General features: G+C 36.6%; 1 protein-coding gene across 1 annotated transcript in view; it reads right to left on the bottom strand.

Moving 5' to 3' along the window:
* Window positions 1–27652, bottom strand: part of Dcaf6 (DDB1 and CUL4 associated factor 6) — a gene marked incomplete in the record, with an annotated part of 140272 nt that overhangs the window by 41422 nt on the left and 71198 nt on the right. Inside the window, 3 exon segments of the mRNA XM_013521421.1 lie at window positions 1812–1929; window positions 13901–13960; window positions 21729–21899. Of these exon segments, the coding sequence (XP_013376875.1) occupies window positions 1812–1929; window positions 13901–13960; window positions 21729–21899 (349 nt within the window).

The following is a 27652-nucleotide window of genomic DNA, read 5'->3' on the forward strand; positions in this document are numbered from 1 at the left end:
GCCACAGTCCGAGTGGCTATTCTGTGAATCCTCTATCTCTTCCACCTAGGTTTTAAGCTCCAGCAGGGCAGAGATTATTTTAGTTTTTCACTGATGGATTTGCAGTGTCTAGAATAGGTTGTGCAATATGGACTTGTTTTCTGAGTAACACTTTGGCCATTCTTTGAAGATTATGGTACGGTCTATTCAACTATTGTTATCCTCTAATTATTTTGTTATGAAATTTTGTTTTAATAGAAGTGTGCTTTTCTATATTTTCTTTATTAACATCTACATGTATTATATTAAAATAAAAAAGAAAGTAACCAACATCTGAACTCCTACTTAACTGAGATTTTTAATATAAAATACACACAAACAAATGGAAATCAGGTAATTAAATAAAATTATTATGTATCATGGACAATTAATATACATTAATAGAAAACTTTATACATAATACAGTTTATATTAACAACACATATCAGCATAGAATATATTAATCAATGCACTAATCAAGTAGTTAATATATCAGATATAAAGCAACTTATATAATTATATATTAACATATATTATACAACATCAATTTAAATTATATATTAAGTAATACTGTATTGTGTGATCCCAGTACTCTGAGAGTCTGAGGCAGGAGGCCTGTGATCCCAGTACTCTGGGAGTCTGAGGCAGGAGGACGATAAGTTTGAGACCAGCCAGCACAATGTAGCGAGGCCCTGTCTCAGAATCAAAAATAAAAGAAGGGCTAGGGATGTAACAGAGTGAAAACCCTAGATTCAATCCCAAGTATCACAAACAAAACAAACTATATGCTCAATATATTACTTAATAATAAGTTAATAATGTATTACTCTTAACAAATTTAAATAAAAGTTTTGATAATATCTCAATCAAAAGCCTATTATACAGTGAGAAAGTAAAAGAAGTTGAGTATCAGTTGATATTTAAAAAATTAACAGGAATAATTTAAAAAACATTTAAGACAACTCAATTAACAAGCAAAAATATAATCAAACATCTTAAAATGTACACAACCATCATATAAATGAAAAAGCTCAAGTTTACTTTTAATAAATAAAAAATAAATGAATATACTGAACACTGGCTTGGAGACAGTAAAATATACTTGTATACTGCTGACATAAATGTAGTGAGAAGGGCTTTTTGAAAACAATTTAATAATATCATTTGATCTAGATGTAACTCATTTCTGGAAATATAGCTCTATATTCTTACTGGGTTAAAAAAAATAGTAAATTCACTGCCTAACTAAAGGTAAATGGTTAACTAAACTACAGCGTATTTACTTGATGGACCAAAAAATAATATTCATTCAGACTAAGTAGTAACAGGAATAATTACTGTATAGTTAAATCCAACAAATGCAGAGAACACAGAATATTCTGCATGATTATAATTAAGTTCTAAAACTCAGAACAAAAATCATATACACACACACACACACACACACACACACACACACATACTTGTCTACAGAAACAAGACTGCACATTTTGGCACTAATGATCTATAGGTCATTATTATTATCTTTGTATTTCCTATCAGAAGAAATATCTGAGGGTACACAATATCATCTGCAAAGTTTTTAGAAATGCAAATGCTCAGACTCCAGACCAAACCTGATTCTACGTTCCTTCTGTTTCAGCAAGCTCTCCAAGGGATTTTAAAGTACATCAGAATTTGAAAACCAATGCATTATGCAAAACAAAACATAGAAATGTCGAAGTGCTAAAAATACAAATATAACACAAGCCTCCAAAACGGCTGAGAACATCTGTAAGAAAATATTCACTTACCATTCATCTGTAAAGTTCAGTTTTATTGTGCTTGTAGTCGTTCCTTCTGTGCTGTAGTGCAAACTTAAAACTGGTTCACCTGTCCCTGGTTTAGGGTTCAGCTTTTCATTATTGTTATCTGAAAATTGCGTTTAAAACATTTGAAAAAGTCTCTGAAACCAGTAAAAACATGACATTTCCTAAACGTTATAAAACACAAATTAGTTTGTCCTTGTCATAGTTCTCTTTCACATCTCCTACGGTTCTCATTTAAAGTTGGAAGTAGCACTACATCAGATTCTAGCTTTGCCTACATAATGCCCTTAGATTCAGAGGGAAATCAAGTACACTGAGAACTGTATTTGGTCATTAGGAAATCAGAATACTAACGTGCAATGCCATATATTGTAAGATGGTAGCTTCATTCAGGGGAATGCACGGATTACTGATCAGTTGCTAGAGTCAAGGATAACCCACACTGACTCCTTCAGAATCACCCACATGTAAGACTCAAGGGCTCTGCAAGAAGCTGTGCAGCACAAACTTTGCTACCATTGAATGCCATTGGTGCATTTCACTCAAATTCATACATTTATCCTCTAGGGAAGGACTGTGGCTGTAATCTAGACAGAATTTATTGTGCTTTGATATTTTCTATAATTTTTTTTTCGGTACCAGGAATCAAACTCATGACCTCAGGTTTGCCAGGCAAATGCTGATGTCGCTGAGCTATATCCCTGGCCCTCGTATTTTCTAAAACTATCCTAATATTTTGTATTGTATATTTTGATATACTTTGGCTTCTATTCTTGACTAATATTGCAAGGAATTCGTTTCTTAATTACGGAAGACAATTTCACCATCACAGTTTATAGGGATGTGTGTATCTGTGTACATACATATTTTTAAGCAGCAAATAAAATCTACAGAAAGTGACACAGACTATTTAACAGTACCACCCGCTGCCACCAAAGTATATGTCTGCAATGAAATGAGGATTTAGATTTTTTTTTCATTTTATGAGTAAGAGCCTGAGGAAACATTAACATGCACAGGGAATGCAAAAGGATACACAGACAAATATGTGACATTTCTGCTAGCTGCTTGCAGAAAGAAGCACTTCCTATAACATCTTTCCTGACATTCATTCCAGGATTTATATAATAGTACTAAAAATAAGCTTCTTCTCCTGACAGTAACAATGAAAACAATTACAACTTAATCAAATCAAAATTACTTGGGCTTTTCTCCTTCCCTCTGGCGGTGCTAGGGATGGAAGCCAGGGCCTCACACATGCTACACAAGGGCTGTACCACTGAGCTACACACCCCAGACCTACTTAAATTTTCTGACACTCAGTTCCACTTTACACTGCAATGAAGAACTTCTATTTCTTGATTCATTCCTCCTGAAGATGTTGGAGCCTACATTAAAAGACAGTCTCACTGAGCCTCTGCTCTAGGTTTTACCCACTGAGAGAATAACGGGATTTCAAATATACATCTGAAGTAGAAAGGAAAGCACATTCACCAAGAGAGAAGGGGTCAAGCTGATAAAACTCCTAAGTATCAATTCTTATAGACATAACTTACAAATTGTTAGAAATACTGTCCTAAAAAATTAGTTCACATTTGAAAAATAACAGAATAGATTACAAAGCTAGGGCTGATAGCCAGGTGTGGTGGCGCATGCCTTTAATCCCAGCACTTGGGAGGCTGCGGCAGGAGGACTGCCTTGAGTTTGAGGCAAAGTTTTAACTATGTAGTAAGACCCTGTTACAAAAAAACAAGGTGGGGCCTGTAGATGTAGCTCAGTAGCATGGTGCTCATTTAACATGTGAGAGGCTTTAGGTTCCATGCCAGATATCATCAAAAAGAATTAATTACAAAGCTGGCCTCCCAAGTGGTAAAATCATTTTGTTTCGGTACTATTTTAATCAGGACTATGTCCTTTGATATGAACAGGTGCTAAAAATAAATGAACAACTCATCTAAACTTTCAATGATTTGATATTCAGTATTCTGGATAAGTTATTTTATCAAAAGGCATTCTAGTGTTTTACTATTTATCCTTCCTTTAAGGTCATGAAGAAATGGAAAAGAAAAGGTGAGAAATTTAATTTCTTAGGCCTACTTTGGTTATGGCTGCTTAGTTACCAGAAGCCTTATAAGTAAAATGGTGTATCAAAACATTCCTTTTGAGAACTAAAGAGGCAATTACAGGCATTAAGTATATGCTATGACTCTAAGAAGATAGTAAACAAAGAGCTACTAAAATATCAGAAAATCAAACATTTTATTTAAACTTCTATACTCTCCCTATCCCCAGCATGATGATGAAATACGATTAAAACTTTTTCCCCAGGGTCATCTATTACAAAGTTATTTAACCTCAGGAATATGTATATACTCTGAATCAGGTAAAATATGGTGGTACCACAGAATGATTACACTAGGTACAATTTGTTCATTTAAGTTAATAAACTCATCTGCCTGTATAAAACTGGCCCATCACTATAAAAATGGAATGGACTCTTAATGGACAGCCACTGCATCAGCTGCTAAATTTGTGTCACTGTTTTGCAAGGGTTGTCCTTACAGAATATTTACAGTGATGCCTCGATTCACAAACTCATTTTTTTTCCCATGATTCTGGTTGCAAACCAAACTGGAGAAGAACCAAATCAAATTTCCCCATAAGGTCAACATTGGACCTAACTACTGAATTTGATTTTTGGTTCACATCTAACTCAGTTTGTGCCAGAATTATGGCAGGAATCAAGTTCATGAAGCAAGGTACCACTGTACCATCTCAACCTCTAATCTTTTTCCTGTGTCTACTCTGTCCATTTTAATAAACAATTTAACAAAGAATACAAAATAAAGACTAATGACTAAAAATAAATAGAATGGACTCTCTTATTAATTACAAAAACTCAAGCTCCTGAGTCTACTGATTTCCTTATAGCCTGCAGATAAAGAATTTGCATCTCTGGTAGAAATACCACACAGTGTAAAACCTGGTTTCTTCAACTGCAGTATTAATGGGAAAATACACCCAAAGTCTAGAATTCATTTTCCAACTTTCCTACATTCTGCTCCCCCCAGTTCAGTCCTTCTTTGTGTGATCATACACAGCCTATCAGGCTGAATTTTCTCTGGAATACAGATCCTTGGGTGACTAATGAGCACTTACCATGTTTGTGATAAGATGTATATTTTAAACTACATGTGTAAAAAAAAAACCACAGTAAAGATTGAAAAATTAAGTGTTTTACATTTTAAAAAATATTTGTAACCATTTAATTTTGGTTTTTTTGGTTTTTTTTGGTTTTTCTCCGGTACCAGGAACCGAACTCACGACCTTGCGCTTGCCAGGCAGGCGCTTTGCCGCTGAGCTAAATCCCCAGCCCCTGTAACCATTTAAATTCTACCTACCTTGTTCTATTTGTTAGAACTGGGATTAGAACTTCACCTAAACGTACCGGTGGCTTTATGTAGAAAGCACCACCATAAGAACAACTGCAATTTACTGAACATTACCATATCAAGGTAGACACACACACACACACACACACACACACACACACACACACACACGTTTAAAACCTCTGGAAAACATATCTTCATTTTATAGATGATACTGATGCTATGGTGGAGTTTCTCTAATCACATAGGTTTCCTTTTACATGCAGTTCTTACTGTACTGTCTTGGAAATAATCTCAACACAAAGAAGAACACAGACTGTTTAACAACTATTTTAATTAAGAAAGATCAATTGTCGATATTCCCCAAAAATGATGAAAATTCATATGGTAACATTAACTTAACTGATTAAAGTTTTAGTAGCCCAAACTATCACTCTGGCATCAGAGTAGGGGCAGCTGTGTCTTCTGCAGCACTTATGGACAGAACTGGGCTCCCTCCTCTAAAAAGAGTAAGGGAAAACAAGAGAAAAGAAAAAGAGTGAAAGAAAACTCATTTGTGGGATGCTCACTCAGAAAAAGAGCAATGCAATGGAGAAAAATCACTTTTAACCTTTTTTTTAAAAAGCTAAGTTTTAAATGTCTATGTTGCTTAGTAATTATAATTATTAAAATCAATTAATGATTAGTAGCTCAGAATGCCCTAGAAACACTGTAAAATTTCATTTTGGGAGTTGGAAATGGCAAACTGGATGAGGCAGGAGGGTTTGCTGTGCGCTGTGAGCTCAACAATTAACATAAGATGCAGAAAGACAAACTTAAAAGATGCTTTCTAGAAATGTTATTAAAGTCTTTTTAGACTAGTTCACTGGGGCTCAGAAAAAATTTTATATAGTAAGACATATAATTGGGAAGCAGTATCCCTGAGTGTAATACAAAGTGTGATCAAAAAATACAATGACTTATTCTTCTTGCCACTTTGTGAAGCAGTTCCAGAAGTCCTCTTTCATGTCTTTCGTTGCACTGTCATGGCTGCCTGAATGTCTGGACTTAATTTAAAACATGTACCTTGTATGACCATTCTGACTTTATAAAACAGTCAGAAGTTGCACAGTGTCAGATCTGGAGAATAAGATGGATGAAGACACATCAAGATGTTTTTACAAGCCTGCCTTTCTGTGAGATGGCCCTTGGCACCACCTATCTTATTTCTGATCACACTTGATAAAGACATTTAGGAGAGACGACTTCGAGAACTGCTTGAGAAAGTGGCAAGAATGACGGGGCAAGCGTCTTCAAAGGGAGGGGAAATATTTTGAGAGGATTAATGGCACTGTATCTTATACTGATAATAAATATCTTTATTTCAACATCTATCATCTATTTAAATCACATCTTGTATTTGAGTAGATATCTTCTAAGTCTTCTCTCTCTTTTTGTGGTGTTAGGGATCAGGGCCTTGTGCATGCTAGGCAAGAGCTCCACCACTGAGCCACCTCCCCAGCCCTCTTCTAAGTCCTTCACATAAGAATCCACAAATTAATAATTTTTGTAAAGCATATACTTTGGAATAATTTAATCTGCGCATTTCTAACTATGAAATTATAATCATCAGTGATCCTAAAAAATATGTTCAAAGACATACAAAAAATAAAGTGCAGTAACAATTGTGCAAAATATGCTATTTTGTAACTAGATTTGTATGTTTAAATATTGATCTAAATATTAATTAAAAGGACAGATTTTTAGCTAGGATACCCCTGGAGACCTATCTCATGTGTGAATTTAAAAAAGATAGTCAAAATAAAGTATCTAAAATAAGACAATAGTGATTTGTTTAGAACTATGAATGTGTAACATTTTTCTGTTGGTCTATTATAACTGTGCAATCACAAATTAGCTAACTATAGTAGCTTAGATAAGATGTGAAACATATAATAATAATAATAATAATAATAATCTATTTTTTACCTTAGGTTTTCCATGATACTCATTGCCTATTTCTCATTTCATTTTGTCAAATACTTTTAAAAAATCAAATGTAAAGGAAAATAAAATACATGATGACACCCCCTGAAAAAACGCAGGCATAATAGTGGAAAAGTTTGACTATTTCCCCAAATTTTGCACCCCAACTTACTTAGCCAAATTTTGCAGGCATAATTTCTAAACTACTACAAAATTTTCCACCTTCATGGATCAAGGAGTCTACAACTTTTCCATAGATTTCAGATTACAAGATATCCAGTCCTCTTCCAGTCATTCTAAGAATGAGCACACTCTAGTTCAAGTGGAAATGCTCTTGGCGGAGAAGAGTCTAACAGCGAACACCCATCTACCACACAGACAGCTGTGAAGCAAGGCATTTCATTCTAAAACTGAGTGCTCGCGTGAGTGCAGACCTGCCCAAATAAATATAAAAGTAACTACTTCGTGAAAGCTGAGAAAAAGTACAATTTGGGTACTGATAAATATTAGTAGTTCTCTGTATAGTTTTTAATACAATATTAAAGTCAAATTTTCTTGTATCAATCAAAACTGTGTTAATTCTAATACTTTTAACTCAAGGAATTTTTTTAGGACACAAACAGAAATATGAATTGAATGTAAACACAGGGTTGGGACACATGTAGATTCACACTGTGCCTGGTTCCACAGTCACAGGATTGTTTGAAATGTAGTTATTGTGCTCCTGCTACCTGGGGCTCCTTCACTTCACAGCGATCAGCCTTTCCTCTCTCTATTCATTGAAGTCCCTACTCCTATTCCACTTCCCATTCTGAAGAACAACAGTGTATAGGAACAAAACATGCAGATGCCCACCCCATGCAGCAATGAAAGCTCTACCCAAATCCTTCAGACACAACGCAGGCACAGCGATGATAAGGTTTCTTTTTATGCCTCTTTGAGTGATATACTAAGCTTAAGAAAACGGTCACACATATACTTGGATAAGGTAAAGTAATATGTTAAAACATGACTTCCATGGGAAAGCAGTAAGGCAGACGGCCTAGGTCAGTGATGGCAAGGTTTTAGAGATGAGGGCCCAAATCATACCCTAAGACCCACTTATTTATTGCAAAGTGTGATTAAACCTGAATACTGAGGTTTTAGTTTAGGAAAAAAACAACTCCTATATTAACATCTTTTGTCTTAAAAGAAAAATAACATGTGTGCCATAGGTTCCCCCCACTGGTCGAGGTGAATGCTCCTTTGACCACTTTCCCCTCCAAGTACCGGCCTCTTACTGTTTTCAAATGTGTTTCTTTCCTCTCATTTTCTAGTCTAAAATCTAACTTCTGTCTCTCTCAGTCCAGTAAAACTGCTTTTCTAAAGACATCAGTCCCCACTCCGTTGGTTCATTTGCTTGAGCTCTAAGCAGCATTCAAGTACACAACTTCCTCTCCTCTCTGCCTGAAGATACCATACTGCCATCCATTCCTCTGCTTGCTCTTTCTCAGCCTCCTTTACCAAATCTCCTCTCAATATCTTTAATTTTGGCCTTTTTGATTTTTTCTTGACATGTTTTAGATCTCTATTCTGACCTACACTTTCTACTTTCATCCTAATTATTTCAACTACTTTCATGGTTTCAAATACCATTTACACACAGAAAGCTTCCAATTTTCTTCTCGAGTTCAGATATCTTTTTTAAACTCCATAAGCACTGTTATAATATAATCTCATATTCAGCCAGGCATGGTGGTGCTCGCCTATAATCTCAGAACTCTGGAAGGCTGAGGTAAGAGGATACCAAGGTCAAGCCCAGTCTGGGCCATTTGGCAAGCTAGTGAGACCGTCTTTCAAAATAAAAAATAATAAAAGGTTGGGCTTTTTAATCTCAGTGCAAAGGCACTGGGTTCAATTCCCACTATTGTGAATGAATGCAAGAATGAAATCAATGAATCAATGAATGTCACAATCAAAAAGCAGGTACTTATGCCAAACCCTAACAAAATGACAGCATGAAGACGGGGCTTTCACGCACACATGCCCATGATTAATAACTATTAACATGATACTCTGAAAGCTACAGTCTTGCACAAAGGCCACTGTTGTAAACTTACACAAAGAACACTTCTACAAGGACGTCGCCCAGAAGCGGCATATCCAACTTCCTGCTGACTCTGTGAATTACTATATTTAAAGTAATTTAAACATAATTCCCTTCATCTTACCTTTAAAAACCTTGGCCTTTCTGTACCTCCATGAATACGCCTATGATCTATTATAACACATACAGTCCAGACTACTCGTCCTCAAATAAAATCAGTAAATGTTTAGAAAGCCATTCTCTCTGTAGTTACACCATACTATCAACCGCCCAGCCAACTTTCCACCGCGTGTCTCATACAAGTTAACTTACATTCAGTTCATTCAAAACTGAGCCTGTGCCACCCACCACCCACTACACACCCCTTATTCCCTTCCCAGGACTGCTTTTTTAAGGAAGTCATCACCCACTTGTGCACAATCAAAACGAGGGAGTTACTGTGGCTGGGAAAGTCACCTATTAATCCCCCCAAAGCACCACAGATAACTGTATAATCTAAGTAAAGACGCAGTACAGTATTTGCTGTATAACAGATGCCTAAAGACACGTGTCCTGTCCCTGTCCCCTCCAGCCAGACTGACATTCCTAAACTACAGAAATTGAATCTTACACTCTGGACTTTCTTCAACCTCTTATCTTGCTGTCGCTCTCATCAAGGTCTATTTATTCTACACCTGAAATATTTCCTAATCTTTTCACATCTTTCTTACCTTAATTGGCAGGTCAAAATCTCTATCTCCCTAAGAAGCTCCAGACTTAGTCCTTAATCAAGTCTCCATACCCTATTCAATACATCAGGCCACATCCCCCATTTTAAATCCTTCCTTAGGCTTCCCTTTGTTCTTAAACAAAAATTTAAACCCTTAAAATGCCCTCAGGTCGTTCTCAGTCTGGGCAAAAGCACTGTCCAGCTCTACCAGGAGTCTTCTGGTCACTGGAATGTGGCATCTCAGAGCCTCTGGCCTTCTCTGCATGCTTCCCTTCCTCGGTCCTTCGCCTCACTCAACCATACACATCTCTCAGATCTCCCTGTGCCCAAGGGGGTGAAGGCTCACCCATGTGCCACCCACTGAACCCTGTTATTTACACCTCTATTTCACTCATCACATTTGCTTTTCATTTCTCTTCATCTATTCTTATTGTTAAAGGTGATTATGACTAGAGATGCTTGTGATCATCCTGCTTCAGTCTCCCAGGGTGCTAGGATTACAGGCATGCATCACCACACCTAGCTCTAAACAACTGTAAGAGGAAAAAACAAGTTAACGCAAGAGAAAGACAGATACCTTAAGAGCCAAGTACATGCCAGCACCTTCCTAGCTTCCAGAACTGTGGCCAAAATAAACCTCTTTGCTTTATGAATTACCCAGGCTCAGGTTTTTGTTTTGTTTCTGGGTGCTACTGGGAATTGAACCCAGGGTGTGCTAAACTATACCCCTGACTTTTAATTTTATTTTGAGATACAGCTTCATGAAGTTGCTCAGGCCATGCTCCAACTTATGATCCTTCGGCTTCAGCCTCTTAAGTAGCTGAGATTACAAGTCTGCACTACCAAGCCTAGCTTCTCGCATTCATTTCTAACTAATCAGTTTCAAAGTCTCATTTATTCTTTTACTTAAAAAAAAACTGTTTTTGTTGGTGCTGGGGATCAAACCCAGGGCCTAATGCAGTGGTGGTGAACAAGTGGCACACGTGCTACAGTGGGCTATTTGTTATCACGAAAGCTCTAAAAGGTTTGCCATTACTGGCCTAAGGCGTGCCATGCAAGTGCTATGCTACTAAGCTACACGCCTAACCCAAGTCCCATTTATTCCACCTCTCATATACTTAGATTTAGTACATTCTCATTTCCCATTGCTATGGTCTTAGATTGGATCCCTCATCTCTCATCTGGATTATTCCAATAGCTTCTCATATGTTCTTACTATTTTTAATCCTACTGCATCTTCCAATCAATCGTCCATAATGCTTTCAAAGTGAACTTACCAATATATAAATCTCATCATGCTGTTCCAAGCTGAAATGATTTCCACAGCTACACATTGCTTAAAGAGTTAGTTCATCTATTCATTCAACAAATATTGTTTACTATATAATCAATGTTATAACTTTACACACTGACTATATTAGAGAGAATGAAAAAGCATTTAAAGAATACAGAGAGGGGTAAATATTTTTTAAAATCCCCTAAATGAATACATGATTACAAAAGAAAGAAAAAGTCAAAAAGAAAGAAAAAGGGCCGAACTACTGAAGATTGGGAGGTCACTTTATTTTAGAGAAAGTGATACCTAAGGGAGACTCAAAAAATGAGTAGAAGTTGCTTAGCAGAGAAGTAGTTAGGGTTAAGGGCAGTGGGTGTGTCCAAAGGCCAGGAGGGGAGGGAGCTAGGGGAGTCAGGAGCTGAAAGAGCCTACAGCACCTGGCCCAGGGTGGTACGTGAGGAGTGAGGGGCCCAAGAGGAGGTTAGCGAGAGGCCAGGTCTCATGTTTGGCTTTTATTTATTTATTTTTTCATGTTTGGCTTTTAAAACCAAGGCATATATATGGATTGCTTTGAAGGACTAAGAGGAGCAACTGAAATATTTTAGGCACACAAATAGCACGATGACTCTATTGACATCTTTAAAAATCTCTCCGGCTGCTGGTAGTGAAGAAACGACAGCCTAAGTGGAAGTGAAAAGACCAACAGAGACAGTTCAGTGATGAGGCAGTCTCTTAATTCTTATAGTACAAGTTATCTGCAGGTAATGTGATCCTGATGAACAAAAAGGCACGTAAAAACTTAAAGACTTAACTAATTTGGATGTATTACTCATCATTAGAACATTTCTACTCAAAGGCCTTATCACAAAGTCACATTTATAATGGTTTATTACAATGTAGTTTCTGCCAAATAGACTCATTATTTGATCTCTTACATAACCCCCCCACTTATGTGACCAAAATACATATCATACTTTACATGGCCCCGAAGACAAAGAATCTCTTAATTTCTTCTCCCAAGCTGTCAAGCCTAGCAAATGGCTTCACCACTCACCCAAGCACTAAGCTCAAAATCTTGGGAGGTAAGCTTGATTCCTCTCTTTCTTTATATTCTATAGCACATGTAAAATAAGCACCAACTTATACTGAATATACCACTCAATATAATTAAAATTACTCTAAGTGATTAAATAGAACATTAATCTGGCTACAGTACAATATACTAAAATATGCCATAAATGGGTTTTCACTTTAAATATCACTGCAATAAATGTATAAAGATAAAACATGCTTAATTTCTTAGAGTCGAATTCATTTACTAATTCTTTTTTAAGAGCAAAGGAAAAAAATATTAGAGCAATACATGTCATCTCAGATCTACAAAAAATAAGATCAGATGTTCAGAAATTTTCTAATTTATTTTAAAATTAGTCTCTGAATATTTCTCTAAGAAGACAGTTAAAAGTCTGTTTCATATCAAATTGGTATTACAGCAATATTTAATTTCCCCATTACTCTCGACAAGGAGTTATCCTACACATATAAACTTTCAGCCAACCAAATTTTACAGCTTTTTTACTATTTAAAAAAAAAATTTGGCTGGGTTTAGTGACACACACCTATAGAAGTCTGAGGGAGGAGATTGAGAATTTGAGTCCAGCCTGGGCCACCTGGCAAGTTTAAGGCCAGTCTGGACTACATAGTAAGACCCTGTCTCAAGGGGGAAAACAATTAAAAAACAAAAAATCTGTAAAATCTATTAGGTACCCATCTACCTTTTTCCACAGAGAAAAGTGACATCATTTTAAGTTATTCTTATTCACTTAACATTAATAATATCATTTATCATACTGTGTCTCAAAATATTTACAATATTTCAGGGCATTCTGAGTCGAGATAGTAAACCATCCTTTTCTCTAATTTCAGTGTTTCACAGTCCTCCTTTCCTCGTCCTTCTTTGCAGGTGCCCCTTTTCGTTAGCACAGCCTCACTGACCAATCCCTCTCCGTACTGTACTCTATCTGCTTATGATAAAGTCTGCTAAGTAAGTAGCCTCTCCCTCTCATTGGATTCTCCTTGAGCCTTTAAAGTTGATTCTATAATTGGTCTAATTCAAAAGGCCAAAGGAAGGAGAAGCTATTTTCCCTTCTAAATGGTAGCTTTCGAGTTGATCTCTCCCTGTAGTAAAACCTGTCAGGAATTTGACCACCCAATAAGGGAAACAGAAAACCAAGTGTCATTACCACAGCAATCTAGTAATATGGATTATCACTATGTTCAAGTAACTTCTAAATGAGCAAGGAGGTAGGATACTAACCTTGCACCCACAATTCTACACAATTTTATGATAAATACCTAGAATTTTAAAATGGATGGATACAGTTAACATCCATTACAACATGGTTACAGGGAGAGAACTCAAAGTTGGGGAAAAGGTCCAACTTAGAAATTAGCTGACACAAAACGTAATTTGGCCAAGGGGGCTCTTTGTGGACCAATACCATCTAGAGTAACTTAGACTATGAAATACTGACTACAAGACCATAATCAAAATGAAATGCTATGTAAGAGCGAGAAGGAACTTTGTTTATGCATGGCAATATAGCTATGGATGGATGGGCATAGCGCATCTCCTGTTGCACGCACCCTGTTGCTCGTCAAGTGACATGGATCCGAGCTGTTTGTTAACCACAGAAGAAGGAGAATCTGAAACAAAAATGAGATGTCAACTTAAAAGTAAGCAGCAGAAAACTGCACAGCAATGTCATGATCAACTCTATGCTTAAGAAACAAATGTTCAAGGGTGAGGAACAGAAGCAAGTACTGTGGTATGGTTTTCCAAGCAGTAAGTAAGCAAGGCCATGTGCTTCAAATGTTATTCCAGGCAAGCATTTAGCAACTTTCAGAATCAGTTGAGAAAATACTCTACTTCCATGCACATACCTTTTATCAAATTTATTTAGGACAGGTGCAAGGTACAGGATAAATTAGAAATGGGGCATTCCCCCTAAGCTGAAGGTGCACTGCCTCTCCAGCTCCTCTAGGTGCTTTCAGCCTGCCTCGGAGGATTCAGGGCATGAAATGAGGTGCGCACTGAACGTGGTGAGATGCGGTAGGTTATACCAAGAGCCGAACAAGGAGCTCAAGTCAAGATGTCAGACAGAGAAAATGTTTTATAAGAAAAATACTGAATAAAGCAATCACCTTCACAGAAACATATGTAACTTTAAAAAACTCTATAGTAGATTGTGCTTATTAAAACTATACTCTGTGAAAGCTTAGGTTTTGTTAGAGATATGTGGTGGGGAAAGAAAAAGAGAGGCAAGGAGAAAGGTTAATGGTCTGGGCTTTGTAATTTCTACTTTGGCTATAAAAAGTTTTTTTTAATCTTTGGTATATACTGGGTATCTACATAAGAATTAATGAATTCTGTGAATGGATTTTACTAGTAACATGGTAAGATGAAAGGGCACCTGTCTGGAGTTAGTAAGTATTGATTTTAAACCTAGTTCTAACAATAATCAGCAACACTTGTAAGCCCAAGCTTCTTTCTCCCTCATGAAGCTAGAGCTCTAGTAACCTAATCAAAGTAGTGGAAAATACAGACTAAACATCCCTAATCCAAAGACCCAAAATGCTCCAAAATCTAAAACTATTTAAGTGCTAACATGACACCACATGTTCCACCACAAGTGGAAAATTCTGCACCTGACCTCATGTAGACAGGTCACAGTCAAAACACAGCTGTACTAAAAATACTGTATTAAGAAATGACCTCCAATGTTCACACTGAAGGTGACAGAGAAAACAAATCACGTTTAGGCTTGGATTGAATCCCTGAGATAACTCAGAATGTATACTCCAAAATATGCCAAAATGTGAAGCAAATATGAAATCTGAAACATTTTTCATCCCCAAGCATTTCAGATAAGGGCTACTCAATCTGTAGGAGGACCCCTGACTCCTGACCCCTGACCCCTGCCCATTCCTGGCTTGGGTTCCAGTCTCCAGTATCCCACTGGAGCTATAGTACAAGGGAAAATGTGGGTAATATGCATATCTCTGTCTCAAGTGTAAAAATAATTCCTAATTTCTAATAGTCTATGCTCTAGATTTTCATCAACGTTTTGATTGATCAGCAGCCTCGCTCATAATGGCATTTCATTCCCCAGAAAGTAGCTGTTTTAAGTGAAGATCACCCTTAACAGGGCAGCTGAGAGGAACTTCCAACATATCCTGGCATCATACCAATTTTATACTATTTGATTGCTTCCATTAGTATATTTAAAACTCTCAATCCTGCTACTCATACTACTTGTGTTCAGTTTAAATCTTCCAGCTTGTAATATCATACTAGTTTGCTCACAGATTTCTGTCTTGCTGGATTTTCTTTCTTTCTTTCTTTCTTTTGGTACTGGGATGTCTTGCTGGATTTTGATAAAGCATTATCACAGCTTTGACTTATCCTTACCACTTCATCAGAACATTCAGATAAAGGGGTCTTTACCACAAAAAGAAAGTGGGAATAATAGTATTTCAACAGTTCCTTAATCTGTCATGCTTGACTTTCCTTTTCATGTGCCCATTTAAGAAGTTAGATTCAACATTACCAATATGTTGTTTTGCTAGAATAGTTCAAGTAGTCTTCAGAAATAAGGTTATACTCCTCAAATATTAAAGATTACATTAAGACAAAAAAAATACTCCTGAACTAAAGGGCTTCCTTTTTGATTTCAGTATGTCACAGATACTGTCCATTTCTGGAATTCTTCTGCTGTTCTTGATATGTTAAAAGCTAATCGCTGAAGAAATCCCTCTTGTTATTGCTTTTATGTATGAGTGTAGGACTCTGCAACCATGCTTTGGAAGGATTATTTTACTGTCACATACAAATTTTAAGTGGCATACTTTTATGCCTCTAGGTATTCATAAATACAGTCTCTATAACTCTTACAGAAATGTATCCAAGTATTAACATAATAACTATCAGAATACTAGTATCAAAAATTGTAATTATTAGTTTAAGATGGCTACTTCAGTTGTTTGCATATTCTACTTCACTTCTCTGTGAAATGTCTTCTAGAAAGGACCATCACAAAATAAAACTTGAATATATGCCCAAGGATAATTTACTACTAAATGCTATATAGTCAGCTTATTGTAAGTGTTTAGAATTACAGTATTATTTTTGAGGTGGAGATAAACTTCCAAGCAACAGCTCATTCAATTCTAAGCTCAGTGTCAATTACTACAGATTTCCAAAAAACTAGCAGTTTGATTTTCAGAAAATTCTTTAGCTCCTCAACAGCAGAATTTTTCTTTTTTTTTTTTTTGGTTTTTCTCTGGTACCGGGAACTGAACTCACGACCTTGCGCTTGCCAGGCAGGTGCTTTTGTCGCTAAGCTAAATCCCCAGCCCAGCAGATTTTTTCTAACTATAAAAAAAGACAATTATAATGTAACAGGTAAAAAGTTAAGAACTCTTCAGCCAGACTCCTTGGGTTTGAAGACACACACTTTTCCACTCAGTAACACTGTAAACAGGACAAGTTACTTATATCTCACTGTCTTTGCCTGTAAAATGGCAATCATCTACCACACAGTGTTCCTGCAAAGACTTGATGAGATAACCCATGGAAACTACCTAAATAATGCACAGGGTCAACTAATGTTATCACTACTTAAATAACACACAGGGTCTTACCAATGCTATCACTAATTTCCTGTTTTTCAGAGATATGATACTGAATGAAAAATACTGGAGAGACTGATTCATCACTGTTTTGCTTAGGACTCGCCACTCAGGGTAGTTAGGAAGTGCTTGCAGAACTGAGACAACATCATACCTGATTTACTAAGCACCTACACATGCTAAAAACATGGACCAAATGCATCCACTTGGTAAGAGCTATAATGCGATTACTACCTTGGACACTGGGGGAATCTTATGTTATATAGAGCCTGCTTGCACAGGACTGGGAAGTGCTGATTTTTTCCAATATGGCTCAGTTTTGAAAAGCCCTTTTTCAAAAATAATCACCAATGTTTTATACCCTTTATGGGTATAAAATTTACTTTTTTTCTCCAATTGGCAAAACCGTGCCATAAAGTGAAAAAGCAGTTCCTACCTGACCCTCTCTAGGCTGGCTCCATGCTCCAGTGGGGCTCTGTGGTGGTCGGGCCAGTACCAGCAGAATGCACAGGGTGCTGTCACTCTGAGCAGGAGCCAGCAGCCCATCAGTTCAGGGGACCTGAAATGGAAAAAAAAAGTCGGGCTTACAATCAGCCAGAAAGCTGAATGCCTCTGTCACTGCTTAGGGCACTCACTGGATAAACATACACACAGCTCTTTTAGAATCCTCACTACCAGCCTGAAATGACTGTGATATAAGAACACTTGGAAGTAGTAAGTGAAAGAAACTATAAATTAAGAAGGGGAAATTGAGGCATAAGGCAACCAAATGACATGCCCAAGATCATCCAGGGATAGGGGCAGAGACAAAAATTTAGCCAGTGATGTGATTACTGAAAGATTTTGTTCTTTGTTATGACATGTTTCCTAAAAGTCTTGACAATGAGTTACAGTATGTTTCCTAAATAAGTTATGGTACATTTCCTAACAGTCTAGAAAAGGACAGAATTTTATAAAAGTAAAGTAATAATATTTTAAAATATATTCTGACTTGAAAACTGTATTTTTCAAAAATTAGTTCTAAAGGATTTTTTTTTTTTTGGTCTTTTTGAGACAGGGTCTCACTATGCAGTTCAGGCTGGCCTTGAGCTCACATTGTAGCCCAGGCTGGTCTTGAACTTGCAGTGAGCCTCTTGCCTCAGCCTCCTGAATGCTGAGACTACAGGCATGTGCCAGCACTAAAGGGTTATTATTTGTAAGTGTCAAATATCCTTTTAGTGTAATGTTTTTCAAACTATGCTTCAGAGAACATAAGGGCCTTGGGATTCACCTGAGAGGTAAGCAGGTAGTTCACCACTCCTTATCTCTTTTCATTTTTATGGTATTACTTTTACATGTTTTAAATCAGCACGTCCATGAAAGACTCTAATGAAAGTTTATTGCTAGGAAGAAAAGGAAATCGAACAATCTTCTAACATGTATATAGCTTATCATAAACAGGAACTGAAAATAAAGTTCATATCATTTGGTGTCTGGAGTGATGTTTTAGTTTTCAACTGTCAAGAAATACTGGTAACTTACTACTCCATTTGAGATTATCATTAACCAGTAACAGGCTCCTTCCTATTTGACCTCACTTCCTGGAAAGTGCTTTGATCTTACTTTCCTATAAAAGTTAGGTATTGTTGATTTATCTTAGACTTTCACAAAAGATTCCAATGAGTCCTATGTTTTCCAAAAAGAATGTTTAGCAATACAGTAATTCAGAAGTTCTATTTGTGCTTGTTAAAGTTTCTTGGTTTCAGCCGGGCGTGGTGGCACAAGCCTGTAATCCCAGCACTCGGGAGGCTGAGGCAGGAGGATCATTGCAAGTTCAAAATCAGCCTGGGCTACAAAGTGAGCTCAAGGCCAGCGTGAACTGCATAGGGAGACCCTATCTCAAAAAGACCAAAAAAAAAAAAAAAAAAAGTTTCTCGGTTTCCAAATTATAATCATGTCTCCTTTGAGCAACTTTTACCTAAAAATCTTGTGGAAAGGCAATGGAAATATCACTACTGGCAGGATGATCAATTACTATACTCCATGGTATAATGGAAAATATGCTTTTTATACATGAAAAATGTACATTTTTCTAATATCAGTAAAATCTAGAATATTGATTTTGGTGCTTTCTGTCTATAATATACAAAACTTTACCTAATCATTAATTTCATAAATTTAATTTCTATTCTGTATTTTTATAATTTGTGCTCTGAAATGAATTTTGCATTAAGCCAATTCATTCTTCATCATACCCCCAAATATACTAAATGATACAGATTTTATTAGGTGTCCCTTACTAAGTGTTTTTAAAGCTTTTAACTATCAGTAGTGTTCCTATGACATGTGAGGACGGAATAAGATCAAAGTAGCACTAGCAAATGAACACAAGGCATGCTACAGATTAGATTTATTAGCACCTCACCTGAATGCTGTGTTAAACACATGAGATACAGGCAACTGCCTCAGGTGAAGGGATAAACTTACACTGAACAGCAACACTCAGGGGCGTGTGAGCAGCTTAAGGGGCACAAGAATGTTCTTTAATAACACAGGAAAAACAACGCATTTGCCAGCTTCAAAACTGGTGAAGTGTCTACTCAACTAGCTTCTTAATGTTTACCACAATTGAACTAGTTAGGAAAATTAGGTACTATATAATTAGAATGGTCCTAGGAAGCGGGAGGACAGTATTCAATTCATAGAGATCCTACAATCACCTTAAATTTCTGACCCTAAAAAGAACTTCCTTCAATTCAAATTTTGAAGTATACAGAAGGCTAGTAGTCCCAAATATTTTCCTGACATCTACAATGTACACTTAATTTCTTGCTAATGTTGAAAGTTTTAACTCTACTCAAACTCGCTTTAATACTGCACTTGATTTGTATAAAAACTACTAAAAACAAACCTGCAAAATGTTGGTACTTTTAAAGTAGGTATATATGTAAGGACATTTTATTTTCTTTTTTATCCCTTACATTTCTTTCTTTCTTTTTCTTTTTTCTGGTGGGGGGTACTGGGAATCAAACTCAGGATCTCGTACTTGCCAGACAGGCACTGTGCCGCTGAGCTACATCCCTGGCCCCTATTCCTTATGTTTCATGATTTCTTTTTACTTTCAAAATACTCTGGCTACAGTGTTAAGATATAGTACAAAAAATCACAGCAAACTTTTATTTATTTATTTATTTTTTGGTTTTTCTCTGGTACCAGGAACTGAACTCACGACCTTGCGCTTGCCAGGCAGGCGCTTTGCCACTGAGCTAAATCCCCAGCCCCAAAACCAGTATCTTTTATTGTGTTTGTTCTGGTACCGGGAATCAAACTCACGACCTTGCACTTGCCAGGCAGGCACTGTGCCGCTGAGCTAAATCCCCAGCCCCACAGCAAACTTTTAGTGAGTGCCACTGTGGTAATCTGGTCAAATATTTCTGTTTAATTGTAAGTTTGAGGCATAGGAAAAGATATTCCTAAAGGAAAACAAAACAAAACACCAGGAAAGTCTTTGATTGATTGAAATTCCTTCCAATAATATAACACTGAATTACAAACCAAGTCCATGATTTGCCCCAACATCATATCTATATCAGACTAGTTTAAGTTTATTTTACCACAGTATTACATAATGTGCTTTTGTTACAGAGCACTTACTGAAACAGATGTTTACAAAGTGGGGATTGCCTAGTTCTAACCATATATAGTACTGGCTGATTTCAAGTAATTAAATCAGAGTTCTCAAAAGTAATTAATACCTAAATTCATCACTACTTAGGGTGGAAGAACAAAGCACATCAAATAATACATCATTAATTCATTAGAAGACAAGTATAGTGGCACTTGAGTGTAATCTCAGCACTTGGGAGGCTGAGGCAGGAGGATCACCCTGAGTTTGAGGTCAGCCTAGGCTACACAGTGAGTTCAAAGCCAGGCTGAAATACACAGTGAGACAGTGAGACTTTAAAATGAATAAAATTAAAAGCAAAATACAAAAAGTCATGAATATGACAGTCTAGACACATCCTCATTCCTAAATATTAATACACTACTATCACACCTGTACTATAGGATTTATAGTCCTTATTATCCATCTTGAAAGAACTAAGTTTACATTACTTTGCACTGCATCCTTTATTAACTCAACAAGTGTCTACTGAGTATAATTAGCTTTAAAAGAATTGGAGCATTAAAATACTCCAGAGTGGCACAGATTACTACTATTTTACCAGAATTTGACTGCGGTAGTAACAGGAAAATGAGGCCATAGACTACTTTTGCTACCTTACATATTAGGAATTGATTATGTATAGAAGGAATAAGTTAGCAAATATGGAAAAATCTCAAATACTGACAAAAGGGAATGACTGAATTATCGTGCTAGTATGGGCAAACACTATAATTCTAATATCTATCAAAGCAGGGGAAAAAAAGACAAGAGCTAAGATCCCATAAGCAAATTCAATTCAGCATAGAGGGAAGTTCAGCAAAAATACCAATGCAGGCTCTGAATTCGCTAGGTAATTATTAGAAAGGAGCTCACCAGCTGTAAAAGTAATAAGATCTGTCCCTCTCCAAATATATAACAAATAACATAAAGGATTATTTTGTATTCACATCCTGGCAAATGCTGCTGCCAATCTGGTCTGCCAGGACAGATGCTGAATAGCATTATGTGCAAGGGAAGAGGGATAAGTTGCAAGCGCATTAGTTCTTTTTTTGAATGGGAAAGGGAAGCATCTGATTACAAAGTAGCAGTACTAACAACAGTTCTACCAGCTGCTCAAGGACACATGACGTTAATGACCTGGAGCTTGAGGGTCCTGGGAGGCGCCCTCACAGGAAGGCTGATGGGAAGTGGAGGGCTGCTGCGGGCTCTGCGCAGCCAGCTCCTGCTGCCTCTGCTGCTCAGCCTTCTTAAGCCTCAGCTGCTGCAGGCGCTTACGGAGCAAAGCTATCTCAGGCCCCCTTAAAAATTCTGATACAGACAGGAAAAGAAAGGTGAAAAGAGAGTAATTATGAGAGTAATTATGAGAGAATTATGAAACAGAAAATAATAAGAATCTGATTAATCATTAAAGAGAGGAAGATAAATAAAACATGTCTCATAGAATACTAACAAGTTATTGATGAATTACTAGTTATTAAATTATGAGACAAATTATGTGCATCCACTGGGCTACTTCTCTTTACGGTAAATTAGACATATACATCTCCCTAAGAATATTTAATTAAGCAAGACGAAAATAAAGTCCTCTGTAGGCAAAACATGACTGTACTTTTTGTGCTAGGGACTCAACTTAGAGACTCACACACACATGCTAAGTACACACTCTATCACTGAGCTACCCCCCTGCTCAGAAGATTTTAAACTAAACATTCCTTCCCTCACTAATTTTCTCTTTTATAACAAACTGACACTAAAAAATATTAACTGCAAAATATCAGTTAAATCATTTACTGTACACACAAAAATTTAAGTTATTTGACTAATTTCAATCAAATGATAATTAAAATAATAAAAAGCTATGCATTTGGAAACAACTCTTGAAATTTATCAAATCTTTGTAAAAAGTGAACTACCTGTTAGAATTATCATTTACTTTTTTTTTTTTTAGTTCAAAAATAGTAATGTAATATTTTCTTAATCTTTACCTGAAGATAAAAAGGAAATAAAAGAAACACCATGCAATTCTGGAAAAAGGCCTTTGTTGAATACCTAACATATATGAGGGTTTGCAGATAAATTAAACATTTAACAAAATATTCCCTATTCTTATACAGTTGATGTTCTGGAGGAAATAAAGATACTTGCAAATACATAAACACAAGCACTATATAAATACACACAGAGTATATATGTGTTTGCATGTGTCCTATGTGGATAGGTGTTATGAATTATACACACACAGGTTGTACATGTTTGCATGTGTCTTACGGGGATAACGGCTATGAATTACACACAGAATGTGCATATATGTTTGCATGTGTCTTAGAGGAAAACTGCTATAAATTACACATGTTATACATACAGAGTGTACCTATGTGTTTCCATGTGTCCTATGGTGATATGTGCTGAATTAAGCTGGCAAGGTAAGGTAACAGAGAAGCAGATGGTAGGGGAGAACTGTTATTCTGTACATGGTCATAGAAAATGCTTCTCTCATAAGGTGCCATTTTGAATAAAGACCTCAAGGACGTGAGGGAGTGAACCACACAGACACTTGCAGGAAGAATTTTCCATGCAGAGGAGAGAACAGTTTAAATGCCCAGGAAAGAAGTTTATCAAGGTTTGAGACATATTTTACAGAGAGAATTTGTGATGGTTTAGATGCAGAATGATCCCAAAGATTCTGGCCTAATAATAGGAAAAGCAGGGTTATCATTCATTGCAATGAGGAACAATGAAGAAAGAACAAGTTTTGCTTGGGAAGGAAAAACAGCTGAGTGGAAAAACTCAACAAAGACTGAATTTTAAGAGTGTAGGGTTCCTGGGTCAGCGGTGGCGAATCTATGGCACACGTGCCACAGTGGGTAGCTTATGTCACTCAAAGCTCAAAAAGGTTCATCATCACTATCCCGGATATTTAAAGCTGGTGATGTTACTTTAAGCTCCCCAGAAAGCAAGTGATGACAGAGAAGAGATCTAAGAACTGAATCTTGGGAACAACAACGTGTAAGAGGAGGAAGACTCTAAGAGCAGTATGAATAAAAGCCAGAGGGGGTCAAGGAGGAAGCAAGCAGTTGGGTTAGATACTGGTGGCAGACTGAAGAGGATGCTGACTGAGATCTAAGCACTGGTTCTGTAGGGGCATGGAAGTCACTGGTGACCTAGCAAAGAGCCGTTTCAGTGTAATAACAGGGGCCAGAACCAAACTGCAGCAAGTCTGAGAGAGGGGGGAGAGAGTGCACAACAGACACAAAGCACGAGCACTTCCCAGAAGTCTTGCTGTAAGTGAAGAACAGAAATCAAATGACAGTCCACAGGAAAAGAGTCAAGGGAGGCTTGTGTGTTTTAATTTGGGAGATTAAAGAACAAGTTTGCATTCTGATGGGAAATGGGTAACTGGAGGGGAGGTAATGCATGGAAAAAGTGGGCAACCACAGGAAAGACATCCGTAAGTACAGTAAAGGATATGGGTTCTAATGGCTAGGAGGAGGAACTAGTTTTGGAGTAGGTATGTACAAAATTGACTAGCCAGCTACTGAGGCAGGCGGACGGCAAGTTAGAGGCCACATGAAAAAGACCAAGAAAAAAAAAAAAATCACCCTGTTTCACTGTGGAATTTCAGACTCTCTGTGGAGCTGCCAAAATGTTACATGAAGGTAGAAGTCTCCAGCCTGGAACCCCTCAGTGATGAGGCAAGGGAAGAACAGGCTCCAGGTGCAGGCGCTAATGCTCTGTAACTTGGAAAATCAAGATTTATTAAGATAATAAATATTACAAGCACTTACTCAAGTGTTTCCAGTGTTACTTAAAAAAGATATTTTCTGTCTACTTCTAAGGCTGGTTGTATGGAAGCTCCCCACTTAGGTTAAATTAAAAAAAGAAGAAAATGTGAGGCTAGGAAGTTACCACCCAGTTAACTAGGAAAGGTAAGTAATGAATCAAAAATATGAACAATTCTGCTTGGCAGTCTGGAATATTATAGCACACACATATTATATCCTTTAAAAAATGTACACATTAATATATCACTTATAATGTTTAGAGAATTCATTTTTGTTAACATAAAGCCAAAATTAAAAATTAACACAACGAACACTCTAGATGAATTTTCTAAATGACAACAAAAACTCAACAAAGTATCAAGAATTACTAGAGGAAATCTGTACTTCCGTCTCCTGAAACTACTAATCCCATTCTAGTTTTCTCCTGAAAAACTCGAGGATATTCTCCCAACTGCCTTACATCTACTGACAGAAGAATAAAACTAGCTACAGTTGATCCAACAAAGGGCCACTCGGTCTAAGCTCATATCATACCTCTACAATCTGTAGGGTCTTCTGTAGCGGACCCTGAATTATTATCTATCCATCTGCTATCAGTCTGTCTTCCAGTCCCAAACTGCTTCTTGTCTCAGTGACTCTTGTAGATCCTTCCACTGGGATTGCTCATTCCTTCACTGACTTCCCAAGACTCTCTTTTCACTCCTTCAGTATCCCCACAGTGACTACTGACCTAGTATTTCCACCTGTCTCTAATCTGTAAACAGTTTATACCCAGACTGCCCAGACGTTGATCCTACTTAAGAAAACTACAATTTAGATATTTGGGCTTTGATAGGTTGTATGACAGTCCTTCACGCGCCAGCAATTTTTCGATAGAAGTCAATTTAGCTGCAATGATTATTCATAGACCTAAATAAATTTGCAAGCTTCAGCAGGGGTATTTGTAAATAAGCAGAAATCCATACACAGATCTTATATCTAAACAAACTGAATTCTTATGGTCTGAGAGGGCTATTTAATTAGAAACACAGGGATCTTTTGAGAAACTCACTTCTCAAAGGGAGCCCCCCAAACTGAGTTTTGTATGTGCCAATATAATATCTCCACCCAACCCAAAAATATCATTTTCTCTAATTATATACTTAAAGGTTAAAATGAAACCAAAGGAAAAAAAATTAAATTATAACACTAGAAAGACTGCTTTACTTAATACTCATCACAAGAAGCTTAAGATGAAAAATTTATAAACAGCACATTCATGAAAATATTTCCAGGCTTAGAAGAAACAACTTAAAGATATCTGATAGGCATTACAGAGAAAAGAAGGTACTGTTCTATAGTCACTTAAAATTTAAAAAAAATAAAATTGTGAAGATTTCCTTTTAACCTATATAGGTTTAGCACATCATCATATATTTCCAAGCTTTAAATACATAATTTTATAACTACTTTTTAAGCAGCACAGTCTTCTGTGAAATGTTCAGGACAATAATACATGTAAGAATCAAAATGTCTGATTAAATTCTGGACTATGTATGTAGAATATGGTTTCAAATGGTCTCTCACGTGAATCAAAAATATTAAAGAATACACAGGGTAAAGAAGCAAAGGAAGAGTAGAAGAAAAGATCTACCCACTGATTTTGAATAACTCTTGAGTACACTTATTTTCCTAGCTCAGCTCCAAAACCCAAAGCCAATTCTGTAGTGCCCGCTGTACGTCCTATTGCTCAGCTCATGCATTTTGTATATTCACCTCATGACTTCATTTTATTTTTATCCTACCTATTTTTTTTATCTGTCCCAATTCATTCATTTATATATACAGCCACATGATTTTTAGAAAATATTTTGTAACTCATCTCAAAACACTTATGGAGAAAGATAAGAAAAATTATCTAACTCTTAAAAGGATGCAATGGGATAGGGTAAATAAGGGATCTAAATGATAAATAACTGGATATCTAATCACAATATCTACCCAGGTGTCATAAAATCTGGGGAGCTTACTGGAAACATCTGGAGTTAATGAAGTGGGGTTAAAACTCTAAAGACTAAAACAGGCCTACATATACCCTACGTAGCCTATAGCAGCTCAAAGATAACTAAGTGTCTCCCAATGCTCTTGCTGTATCTTTACTGATGGACGAAAAAGACACAGAGATTAGAGACAAGATAATGTCCCTATCTTTGTGAGAGCACATCCTAGTAAGAGAAATGTCATATATGAATTGATCAAAATGAAAAAAGCAGTATACTTTTTTTGTAAGTATGAATCAGGAAATAAAGAGGGTTATATTAGAGTGCAAAATTTTAGGGAGAGTAGAAAGGGGCAGGCCTTTGTCTAGGAGTAGTTATGAAAGGCCTCTTTTGGATAACATTTGAGCTAAGAACTAAGGGGAAAAATGAGTTGGCTGTATGATAAGCTGGCAGAAAAACTACCAAGGAACAAAGAACAGTAAGAACTTAAGTTCAAATAAAAAAGAAAGGAAGGAACAGAAGAGAATTTGACACATTAAAGGAAGAGAAAGGAAATCATGATTTTAACAACTACTGGGGACCGACAAAGTAGGATGAAAAGAACCTAGAGAGGTGGACATCGGCCAAGCCATAGCTTCTTATAGGTCCACAGTAACTTTGATGTTTTTTGTTTTTGTGGTTGTACCATATTTCTAAATGCATCAGATGCCTGGTGAATTTTAAACAGCAAAGTTATATAATCTGATTCAACATTTTAAAATAGTCTGGCTGCTGCATGGAGAATAACTTACCAGGGAAAGAGGAAATGCAATGAGCTCAATCAGGAAACAAAAAATGATAGTGATATGGGAAGAAGTAAATATATTTTAGATACGGAACCAGTACAACTTGTTGATGAATTGGAAGTGGAGCTTGACAGAAAGGAATCAAGAATAATTCATGGGTTATTTAAATAAGCAAATAGGCAGATGATCTTATAATTTACTAAGCCATAAAGGGATTAAGAAACCAATTAGGAAACAGAAATGGCAGGAGGCTAAATTAAGTCTTAGTTTGGACACCTTAAATTTAAGATATTTAAAGACAAACAAAAAGAAATGCAATTGGACATAAGAGTATGGAATTCAGGGTATACGATCAGACTGTTAATATACCTTTGGGAGTCTTAAATTTAAGGGGCAATAAATTAAAATCTTTGGGGAAATAGAAAGATAAGCATATACAAGGAGGAAAAAACACAGTAGGACTGGGGATTCAACTTAATTTTTAGAAGCAGGTAGAAAAGGAAATATGAACAATG

Source organism: Chinchilla lanigera, unplaced genomic scaffold, assembly GCF_000276665.1.
Source record: "Chinchilla lanigera isolate Chin_1 unplaced genomic scaffold, ChiLan1.0 scaffold00061, whole genome shotgun sequence".
NCBI classification, from domain to species: Eukaryota; Metazoa; Chordata; class Mammalia; order Rodentia; family Chinchillidae; genus Chinchilla; species Chinchilla lanigera.